Here is a 10,880-nt window from a genome sequence, read left to right on the forward strand (position 1 = left end):
GAATTGAACCTACAGCAGAGCACTAAATCCAACTGCTACACTATTATGCAGCCCCAGAATTTCACATATTTTAGTATCAAACTAATTTGTAACTTGCAATTTATTTTTTGGGCCATATTGTGGTTAATCCAGATTAAAAAATCGTTTGTATAATAAATGAGTACATTTCAAATGTTTTAGAAATGTACCTAGAGCCCCCTAGAGGTTTCTAGAGGTGTTGCATTAGCGCTGCTACTTGGAGGTAAAAGGTTAGAGGGCAGCCAGGGGTCACTGACATGGCCGCCTCCTTATAGAAACACGACTTCGCTCTCCCGTTATTTAAAATGAATGTGTATCGTCTCAGTTAGAATTCTAGTTAAGAGAATATGAATAAATTGGTATACGTGATATTTCTGTTGCACGAAGAGGATTTTACTGCTGAAGGAATTTAACCGTACCGGGTAGGTGTGCTGTTGTACTTCTGTTCTTACGTTACATTTTTTAATAATATACAAAACACTTTTACTTAAGAATCTTAGCAGCCGTTCTTATAGCTGTCATTTCACTTTATTCCGTTTGAATAAAGAAAATGAAGGCCGAATCCTTCAGATTGAGACTGCGACGCTATTTACACAATGACGTGAAGAAGTGAATAAAGTGATTAGAAGTTATTTCAGTAATGATATACTTACAAGAAATCCTGGTTTTCAGGTTTGTATCTCTTGAATACTGAGGCTTTGTTTAAGAGCCTTTGATGCTTTTAAGCACAGCCAGCAGATTATGAACCCGGAAATTGTTATTTGCTGAGTAATTAACAGATTCCCCGACTGTGAACACCTGGGTGTTGAGCAGCACCTTTAATCACGTGATCCCCCCACGTCCGGTTGAACACCAGCGTTGGCTGAAGCTCCTCGTCCCTCTTTGTCCAGTGCAGCATGCTGCCTGTCTGCCCGATGGTCCTGGCTGCTGCGCGGCTGTGTGCCCGGCGCCGTGTGGCACCGAGCTGCCGCTGCTACGCTGCCTCCAGCCCGGCCAAAGGAGAGGGGGCGCTGAAGGACAGCGTCCCGGTGTTCCAGTATGTGGGGAGGCACAGCCGACCCAAGGACAGGGTCTTCGTGTGGGGGTTCAGCTACACCGGCGCCCTGGGCATCCCCAGTTTCGTGGTGCCCGACAGTGGGAGGAAGAGACCCAAGAAGTACCAGCTTACCCCCTACCGCCTGGAGACGGAGGAGAAGGTACACACAGCCCTTGACTACTGCCTTCATAACCGGGCTGGCAAAGAGACAGCCTGTGACCCAGACACACTGGCCTGGCTGCAGTAATAGCAGCTGAGGCCCAGTTTAAAGCAGAGCTTTGACCCACCCTGCCCCTCAGGATATGAGGGCTGAGGGTTAATTTCTCCCAGCAGAGTAGTAAAATGGGTTGAAAGAAAATACAAAATTGCAGCATCCAGCCAAACATTGCTATTCCTGTGGTGGGATGTGGGCAGTGAGCTCGTAGGGTCAGAGTGGTGGTTCGTTTGCATTACTGCCTCAGCACCAAGACTCGGATTCGCCCCTGCTCTGACCTGGTCTCCCGGTGTTTGTGGATGCTCCAGTTTCCTTCCAGCTGCTGATGGGCAGATTTGGGTTAAATGGACAGTCTAAAACGGTCCCTTTTTGGGGGGTGGTTTCAAGAGGACTTTGTACTTTAGAAGATTTGACTACTACTGTACTGTCTCTAGGACTGTAGACAAGTTGAGCCAGATGAACCCATTGGGTTGAAGAGCCTCCTCTCAGCGGTGGCCATTCTGATGTTCACTGGGCTTCTCTTCCAGATCTCGTCTGCTGCCTGTGGCTATGGGTTCACTCTCCTGTCCTCTCGCACCCGGGACCTGACCAAAGTCTGGGGCATGGGCCTCAACAAGGACTCGCAGCTCGGTTTCCAGCGCACCCAGCACAACAGCAGTCAGTGGGAGATTCCCTCCGAATTCATTCCAGGCTGTTCTCCCATTTAGAAACAGGACCGGTCTTTTAGCACATGTCAGCTACCGGTTTGGCCAGTTGTTTTCTTTTATTTCACTTGGGTTTGAAGCCATTTAAAAGTGATGATGTCCTTAAAACACTGCCCAGTTTTCAGGTTTCTAGGCTGAAACGCAGCGCTAGCTGGTCGTCTTGCCTTGTGTGTGGGGGTACCATCTGGCATTACAATCACTGGGGACACGTTTGAGGCAGGAGGACAGGATTTTAAAGCATTAAGGAGGAGAAGGCTTTGTTTCGCCAGCCAGTCTTTTGCTGGAATTATAGCTGGACACCTGTGGTGTGATGTGGGTGGTGCTTCTGAAGTGTTTCCAGGAGTCTTTTATTGTATGTCATGCATGCTGAACGTCAGAATGGATGAGTCTGTAACATCCACAGTACCTGGAGTCCTGTAGGAGCGAGCTCTGGCTCGGTGAGACCCGGGCAGAGCCGATCTGAGGCTGGTTAGATGTGTCAGCCCTCGCTGAGTGACTGTGCCTTCTCTCTCCGTCCCCAGACAGCAGCTATGAGTACGTGCTGGAGCCCTCGCCCGTCGCGCTGCCCTTACACAGGCCGCAGGCGACCCGGGTGCTGCAGGTGGCCTGCGGCCGCGCCCACTCGCTGGTCCTCACCGACAACGAGGGCGGTAAGCCCTGGACGCCGTCCCCAGCCGCGCAGCCTGGGAGCAGAGGCGCGGCCCTGTGCTTCGACACTTTGCGGAAAGAAAGACACCCCAGCACGCTTGCTTTTTACAGGCTGTGGGAAATCGTTTGGTAGAGTTCTTTTTACAAATGTGTGTTTTTCATCTCCTCAGGTTCGTCTGTAAATTTGCAGGTTTTCACCGTGCTGTTACTATCGATGTACTTTGCCGTGTCAGTTTCTCATGGTTAGCATAATGCTTTACTCTGTTGTTACCATGGCTAATATGGGATGTGCTGTAGTGCCTATGCTACTATTCGTATCATACACTGACCAATAGCCATAAGGTTTGGATCAGGAACTGCACCATGTAGCCTTTTCCTTTTCCAGGTAGTGTTTACTGAATGAGTCACTCAGCAGACCTGCACAGCAAGTTTTTTCTCGTCTGGTCTCTCATGTTGTCCTTTGGTCCGTTCTCCCTCCCATTACAGTGTTCAGCCTGGGGAACAACGCGTACGGGCAGTGTGGGAGGAAGGTCGTGCAGGACGAAGTTTACAGGTATGAAAACTTGCACTTGATGTTCAAATTTGCCTTAGCTGACAGATGTCCCTAAAGTGCACTGCACTAACATCTCTCGCTTTATGCAAAGCAGAGACGGAGGCAGTAACAAGCGTGAGGCTCGGGGAGGAAGAACAGACGTGCACTTTGTGTTGGATAAAGTGGTGGTGCAGGATTGGGAGTGCATTGCCAGGGAAGGGTGGCCAGCATCCTCTTGGCAGGAGTCGTGATGACTCCTGTGTCTGGCTGGGTACCAGCCGGCTTGTATTGACTGTGATACAAGTCTGTGAGGCACGTGCCACCCTTGCAGTTGGCACTAACCCTTGTGTAGGGCACTGGGAAGCTTGCATTGACGTCTGTGAGGGACGTGCCACCCCTGCAGTTGGCACTAACTCTCATGTATGGCACTGGAAAGCTTGTAGTGTCAAGGCTGTGACCATGACCATGTGTTGGACAAGCATGTCTGCAGGTCCCCCTCCTCCCTGTCCTGCGAGTTGTAACTGTGAATCCAGTCTTAAATAACAGACGATTCCAAGTAAGGTGGGTATGTAAAATAGAACTGGTTATTCAAAATTTAGAAAAAAAAGTTAATGCCTGTTAAAGGAATAATAATGAATTGCTATTTTTTTTAATTGTCGGATTAAGTCTACGATATGGAAGGTTTTTTTCAAGCAGATGAAATGAAATCTGCCTTTGCTGGAGTGGTACTGTATTTAGCTGATTACTGATTGTCTTTAACCACCTGTCCGTGTTTGGGACCCAGCGGCAGTCACGTCGTCCACAGAATCCAGGGCTTCGACAGCAGAGTGATCCAGGTGAGTGGGGTTGTGAGACCATGGGACGTGTGCTAAACCTTGATGCACTCGCCAGTTATGTTTTTCTTTCGCGATACCCACTTGATTTTCTGGTGTCATCGCCGGCCGTGTGCTTGTTTCACGACTCGGCTTGCAGAAACGGACCCTGCAGCCGCACACGGGAGAAAGAGGAAGTGCAGGCAGGCTCCTCCAACCTGCGCGTGTGAGCGACTCGTCTGCATGTCGGCGGCACAGTGCCCCACCCTGAAAGCCCTGGCTCATCCCTCTCTGTCCCCTGCTTGAGGAATCAGCATGGCCTGTGGACAAGACTCAGGCTTGAGCCCGCAATCATTTCTACCATTGCCCTGTTCTCCCCACTGTCAGCTGGAAGTCTGCTCCTTCTGCGTTTGCCGGAGAGCACGGAAAGGGCACCCCCCCCACTTCTTCGGCACCTGCTTTGTCCCCCTGCCAACAAAACCTGGCACCTGGGGCCTGGTCTGGGGTGCTCTTAAGTTTACTTAAGTTACTGTCATCAGTTATACAGGCGTCAGAGTCGTTTCATTAACTCTATTGCATAATGAAACCCTCAAGGACATTAGAATGACCTGTTTTTGCTCTGGGGAGTTATGTCTTGAATTCCGTGGTGAATCTTAATGAGAGTGGATGTGTCTCCCTGTCTGGCAGGTTGCCTGTGGTCAGGATCACAGCCTGTTTCTGACTGAAGACGGCCAGGTTCATGCCTGTGGCTGGGGCGCAGATGGTCAGACAGGTCAGTGTCTGTGCGCGTGCCCTTTTCGAGGTGTTCGCTGCAATTGTTATCTTGGATGTGTTGACTGAGGGCGTCACGGTGGCGCAGTGGTTGGTGTTGTTGCCTCCTGGCGCTGGGGCCCTGGGTCCGATTCCGGACCTGGGGTGCTGTCTGTGTGGAGTCTGTGTGTTCTCCCTGTGTTTGTGTGGGTTTCCTCCAGGTGCTCCGGTTTCTCCCCCACAGTCCAAAGACATGCTGGTGGGTTAATTGGCTTCTGGAAAAACTGGCCGTGGTGTGTACGTGTGTGGGGACAGCCCTGTGATGGACTGCCTCCCCAGTGACCCTGTAGTGAATAAAGCAGTTAGAGAATCGGTGGATTCATTTGAATCCATCTCAGTTGAGCTGGCAGCCCAATATGTGATCTCCTGTCCAAGCCTGAGGAACAGTGAGTCTGTCTCCCAATAATGCTCCATATGTTTACAGCATATGTAAATATTTTATGATTTGTCTTTGTTGTAAATGTCTGTAATATGTCTGTAGATTTTATTTTTTTGTTTTGTTTCATGTTAATTTTATTCCTACTTGCTTTGGCAACACTGATTGTCCCCATCGGTCATGCTAATAAAGCACCTTGAATTGAATGGATGGATGCAAGTGTGGACCAGCAGGGTCTGGCAATCTGTCTGCTAGATATTCATGCCCGGCAGTGTCAATTTGTATCCTTCAAACGCTTTCCTGAAATGTCCGGCAGGACTGGGGCACCACAACGTCAGCCCGCAGCCAGTGCGCGTGTGCGGGGAGCTGGAGGGGGTGCGGGTGCGGCAGGTGACCTCGTATGGGGACTGCAGCCTGGCTGTGTCCCAGGACGGGGAGCTCTTCGGCTGGGGCAACTCGGAGTACCTCCAGCTCTCGGCTGTCACCGAAGCCACTCAGGCAAGTATGAAGGGTCCTGAGACGGAGCCACTGTTTAAGTCGCAGGTGTAGATCTGCCTCCAGATGAATGTTTCTGGTTATGTAACAGAATTCCTCGTTTGAATCTTCCGGATCAAGAGCTGGATGTCCCATGGTGTTATGTGTTAATACTCAGAGGGTCAGATTTATTCGGAAAACGTTCTTGTAACTATATGAAAGCCCAATCGCTGTAGGCAGTGGAGGAAAAATACAACCATTGAGACGGGCCATGTCATAAAAATACATCTTCAGCCACGATTTCAGACCAGAAAGAGACTCGGATTGCCAGAGGACACAGGGTTTGACACCGTCTCTTCTGAGTCTATCATAGCGGGTTGGCTGAGTTAACAAAGAACTTGTGCTCCTACACAGGGAGGAGAGCAGGGACGGATAGGAAAGATGACAAGAGCTTGGTAGTTCTGTGTTGAAAAAGCAAAAACAGCTGAGACATGCAAATACTCTCCCAGAAGTAATTAGCTTCGCAGCCACTGAGCAGTTCATTGTAACACACCTGAAATCTCCAAAACCATATTTTTTGCTACCTTAGCACTGAAGCGACAGCATTGATTTAACGGACCCCGTTCTGCTGAGTTCTTCGGTTACCCCGACTAAAAAGTTTTTTTAAAATTCTCAACAGTGACCTTTGCCCTTCTTGCCAAACAGGAGGCAGAGAGCGCTGCACGTCTCGTCTGAGCTGCAGTCTGTGGTCAGGTGACCAGTCTCTGTCCCTGCAAAGACTGATTGCTCAGCTTTCAGACCCTATTGGAACTCTGGGTTTATCAGTCTTCACACTTAAAGTGGGGTTGAGTAACTGAGCAATCTCAGCCAGCTGCTCTCTGCTGCTGCTGAGTAAACAGATCAGTCTGCTACCAGAGAGCATTTTTAATTTTTCTCACAACCTTCTTCAAGGCATTGTGTGTTCCGAATTATTACCGAACTCTAAAGGAATTAAAACAGTGTATTTGAAGGTCAGTACTCACAGCAGCCCCTTGTAAGTGTTAACCCCGTCATCAGTTGGCTCAAGAAAGCCATGCAGCGCGCGCTCCCTGATGGAAGGAAAGAGATGGATCTGGTTAAGCAACAGATTAGTGCAGCAGTAGTTAACTTTTGTTCCAAGTAGCTAATTGATCTGAGGCTCTTGAAGGAATCCAAGATATCAGATTTGACGTCACGGCTGGGCAACTTGTTCCAGACTCTCGCAGCCCGTTGTGTAAAGGGGCGACTTCTGTTGTCAGTTTTAAACGCACTTCTTAGCTTCTGCTTGTGTCCTCTGGTTCGTGTTTCACTGTTGATCGGATCTGCTGGCTGGACTTTAAGATGTTTGAGTCTTTTTGAATACTTCCATTAGCTCACCTAGTGATTAGCACTGTTGACTGGACTAAAAAAGATCACATATTTTCACCTGTCAGTGTCAGACATGTCTTCAAGTCCAGGAACATGCCTGTTTGTTCGCAGTGGGCTGATTGAAAACTGCAGTTTTAACTTTGTCACTTTCTTTTTCTCAGATCAACGCTCCACGGCGCCTCCCCCTGCCCGGGGTGGGGCAGGTACAGCAGGCAGCCTGCGGAGGGACCCAGGTGGCAGTACTCAATGGTGAGGCCAGGGGCTGCTTCCTCTCATGCAAGCATGGCCTTTGCCGGGAGCCCTTTGCTACCAGTTTGCAGTATCACTTACATGCTTTGTTGGGACAGGTTCTGTACAAGCCCCAGTTGTCAAGTACTGGGATACTTTCAAGCTCTTTCAGTGTTGCTGTTGGCCACACGGTGGCGTACCTCACTAGTTTCCTCCATGCCCCACTGTTCAGTCTAGAAGCGCAGCCTGTCTGGGCACCTTGCACTCCTTACTTATTGATTATATCATGTTCAGAGAGATATTAAGAGTCTTTTTAAAATGTTTTTATATCCTGCTCCTAATTTGTGCCTTTATACAAAATTTATCCACAAGTTGTTTTGAAAGCTCCATGGTCCTATTTATTTAATCTTTGCTTGAAATTCACTGCCTGACTGAGGGACCTTACAGAGACAGATATATTTGTTCTGAAATCGTTGTCACCACTAGGATTAGACACAGACAGAGGTCACTCAACTAATTCTGCATTGTGTTAAGGTAATGTTGTGACACCTGACACAATTTAGGTTTGCCACAGCAATGGTTTTGAATACTTATACAATCATGACTTTTTTCAATTTTTCTTAAATATTAATTATTTAATCATATTAATTATATATCTACTTTTTTGTTTTGGATTTTTTTATTTTGCCAAGATTGACAGAGCAGTTATCTAAGAAATCTGTGCATAGGTCCAGTCACTAAGCGTAAGCTCTATGTCTACAGTATATTACTGAGATTACTGAACCTAAAGGTAAAACCTAAGGTAAAAACATGTCCTATGTGTGTAGGCAGTCTGATGCTATGGACTCTTCTTTCTCTTTAATTTTCAGAAAATGGGGAGGTGTTCATTTGGGGATATGGTATTCTGGGTAAGGGGCCTGACCTATCAGAGTCCAAGACGCCAGAGATGATCCCGCCCACGCTGTTTGGACGCACCCAGTTTAACCCTGAGGTGACTGTGACACAGATCCACTGTGGACTCAACCACTTTGCCGCTATCACAAGTAAGGGTCTCAAGAAAAAAAACAAAGCAAATACTTCAGGTTGTTTCGAGAGGGGTAAGAGTTAGAAGTACAAAATGGCCAAATGGCTCCATCACTAGTGAGTTGGTCCTGAAAACAAAACAAGAATGAAAATTGATTATGGTTGCTTCCATTGAAGACTTACAGACATCAGTCCATCACAGGGCACACACACAGAAACACACACTCACACTGGGGGCAATATTTCCAGAAGCCATTTAACCCACCAGCGTGTCTTTTGATTGTGGGATTAGATCTGGAGCACCTGCAGGAAACCCATCCAAACATGGGGAGAACATGTAAACTCCACCCAGACAGCACCCCAGGAATTGAACCCTGGACCCCAGTGCTGCACAGCAGCAATGCTAACCACTGTGCCTCTGTGCTGCCTACATAGAAAAAAATCACAAAATCAAATTAGCGTATCCTGCTTAGATCAGCTGATCCAAACAACGCAGGAGACGGAATGGTCATTACAGGATGCCTATAAGAGAGCCACACGTCCTTGTGTTGCAGATCGGGGAGAGCTCTTCGTCTGGGGAAAGAATGTGAGAGGGTGTCTGGGCATCGGGAAGAGAGATGACCAGTACTTCCCATGGCGGGTAAGAAACAGGGACACCTCCTGCTCCCATGAGCCCCAGAAATTAAAAAGCTACGTTAAACCAGCCATATCTTCCCTTGTTTCTAATCCCGTTTTTTTAAACTCAACACTCGCTGCCCACTTTATTGAAATCGTGGGAGCAGTGTGGCCATCTGACACTTGATGGTGGACCTCTTACTTGGCAGAGTCTACTTGCACCTACCAAGTGGGGAGGTCCGGTGAAGGTTTGGTTTTGGGGTTTGTGGTTTGGGCTTCACCTGGGGGACTCTGTCCCAGAAGGGCCTTATCATCACCCGGGGGAGACCTGTGGCCATTCTGCGGTTGTGAAAGACACAGCTCAGCCACAGCAGGCTGGCATGAGCTTGCTGTGGTTCGGGGGGGTGTGTGGGGCTCCAGCTGCGATCGGTGCCCAGACAGGGAGCTGTAGCACGAGGCACAGGGAGCTCTGCTAGGACTTACGCAGGTTTATACGATGACGATGATGATGATGACCGCATTGCATTGTGGTGTTGCAGGTGACGGTACCTGGCCATGTGGTCGATGTGGCCTGCGGCGTGGATCACATGGTAGCCTTGGTGAAGTCGCTGTCGTGATGTGCTTGCCTGCCTTTTCCTCGACCTGCCATTATCGTCTCACCCACCGGGGGGGGCTTCTGGTACCCTTACCCCCCTGCAACCCAGAGACAGAGGAGGACACTCAACGTTTAGGATTTAAACGAGGAGGGGGGGGTCGAAGTGTTTTAGCCTGGGCTGGCCCCTCCATCTAATGGGAAAAAAAACAAAGGCAGATTTCAGCTCAGGTTTTTTCTTGAGCTCTTACAAAGCGGCATTCAGCTTGATCACGAGACGTCGTAAATGTCGCAGTGGGAACTGAATTGTGCTCAACCTGGCTGAAGGAAGAAGCTGTCCTGCCTCTGAATTTCAAAGACGTTCTTTTCAATCCTCAATAAATACTAATAGTCATTTGGTGTCGCGGTTCATTTCCGGGTTGTTTCCAGAACCTGCATGTGACTCCGTGATCCTTATTTGGGTAAGCAAGCAATGCAACAAGGCCAGAGGGTTGTGGGTTCGAAGCCAAGGTGGAGCAAGGCTATTGCACCCATGAACAAGGCAAACTTATTTGATAAGATGTCAAGCTATTTAAAGGTGTATGAATGCAAGTGGCTTTGCATTAAAAAAAGGATCTACCAACTAAATTCATAATGTTCAATAGACTAATGGCCCTTCATGACAGATGTTATGAAAGTGTTATGGCAGGGCTCTGAGGAATTCCCTCTTTCTTATTGGCCTTTGATCTGTGATTGCAGTAGAATTCTGCAGTCTTGTTTACCTGTTCATTAGAAATGCTGAGGGTGGCGGTCTTTATCTTGCTGGGCTCTGTTCAAACTGACTTAGTGCTGTTGCTCTGTGATTTATACAGTTGCATCTTTACATCTATCCCCACAGCAATATTTATGAAACCCATCAGCTAAACCAAGTAAGGACATAATACTGAGCCACCATCGGTCTTAAAACCAAAATACTTTGTCACAATGGTGAGTTTTTAAATAAGATTGAAGGAATACTTGTTGCAAACTCCACTGACATTTAAGGGTCCTCTTTTGTACATTTTCACCTGGACTGCTTTGTGGAGTCTGATTACCATAAAATAGAATAAGGTCATTACATTTTACAAACGAAATCCAAGACTGAAATCAAATTGTTAACCAGATGTCTACTCATTACTGGCACACTCAACATTGTAGGTGTGCCAGGACACTTTCTTTCCTGCCAAAGAGGACTTCAAAAGCTCTGACCTCAATCTGGTGATGTACATTGTGATTCTTGTGTTCTACCTCGAACACCGGCACCTCAGCCTCCTTGTTTCCAGGTCAAGGGAGAGGATGGGCAGCTGGCTGAGGTAGGAAAAACAGGACAGGGAATCCAGCAGCCTTGCTCTGCACGAACCCAAATTAAGGCAGCTGATAAAGTGGAACAAGTG

At 48.1% G+C, this 10,880-nt stretch overlaps 1 protein-coding gene across 7 annotated transcripts; it reads left to right on the top strand.

The window, feature by feature from the left end:
* The first annotated feature begins 232 nt into the window (after positions 1–232).
* rcc1l (RCC1 like) lies at positions 233–9,861 on the top strand. 7 transcript variants are annotated; one of them, XM_088907073.1, is made up of 14 exons: positions 233–440; positions 909–1,214; positions 1,796–1,925; positions 2,494–2,622; positions 2,791–2,862; positions 3,107–3,173; positions 3,937–3,988; positions 4,125–4,190; positions 4,652–4,736; positions 5,467–5,648; positions 7,172–7,259; positions 8,108–8,281; positions 8,816–8,901; positions 9,416–9,861. In XM_088907073.1, the coding sequence occupies exons 2-14, from the start codon at positions 915–917 to the stop codon at positions 9,491–9,493; spliced, it is 1,509 nt and encodes a 502-aa protein (XP_088763199.1). In that variant the 5' UTR covers positions 233–440; positions 909–914; the 3' UTR covers positions 9,494–9,861. The 7 variants fall into 7 exon arrangements, with proteins under 7 accessions (XP_088763199.1, XP_088763202.1, XP_088763203.1 ...); XM_088907074.1 differs by having other exon boundaries at positions 242–440; positions 914–1,214; XM_088907076.1 differs by lacking the exon at positions 4,125–4,190.
* The last annotated feature ends 1,019 nt before the right edge of the window (positions 9,862–10,880 follow it).

Source organism: Atractosteus spatula, chromosome 27 (assembly GCF_055471065.1).
Source record: "Atractosteus spatula isolate fAtrSpa1 chromosome 27, fAtrSpa1.hap1, whole genome shotgun sequence".
NCBI classification, from domain to species: Eukaryota; Metazoa; Chordata; class Actinopteri; order Semionotiformes; family Lepisosteidae; genus Atractosteus; species Atractosteus spatula.

Bases quoted from the DNA above. Each gene is read 5' to 3' on its own strand.
- rcc1l (XM_088907073.1), top strand. From the start codon at position 915: ATGCTGCCTGTCTGCCCGATGGTCCTGGCTGCTGCGCGGCTGTGTGCC. The intron at 3,174-3,936 runs GTATGAAAACTT...TTTGGGACCCAG, and splicing joins GTGCAGGACGAAGTTTACAG to CGGCAGTCACGTCGTCCACA. The intron at 8,282-8,815 runs GTAAGGGTCTCA...CTTGTGTTGCAG, and splicing joins CCACTTTGCCGCTATCACAA to ATCGGGGAGAGCTCTTCGTC.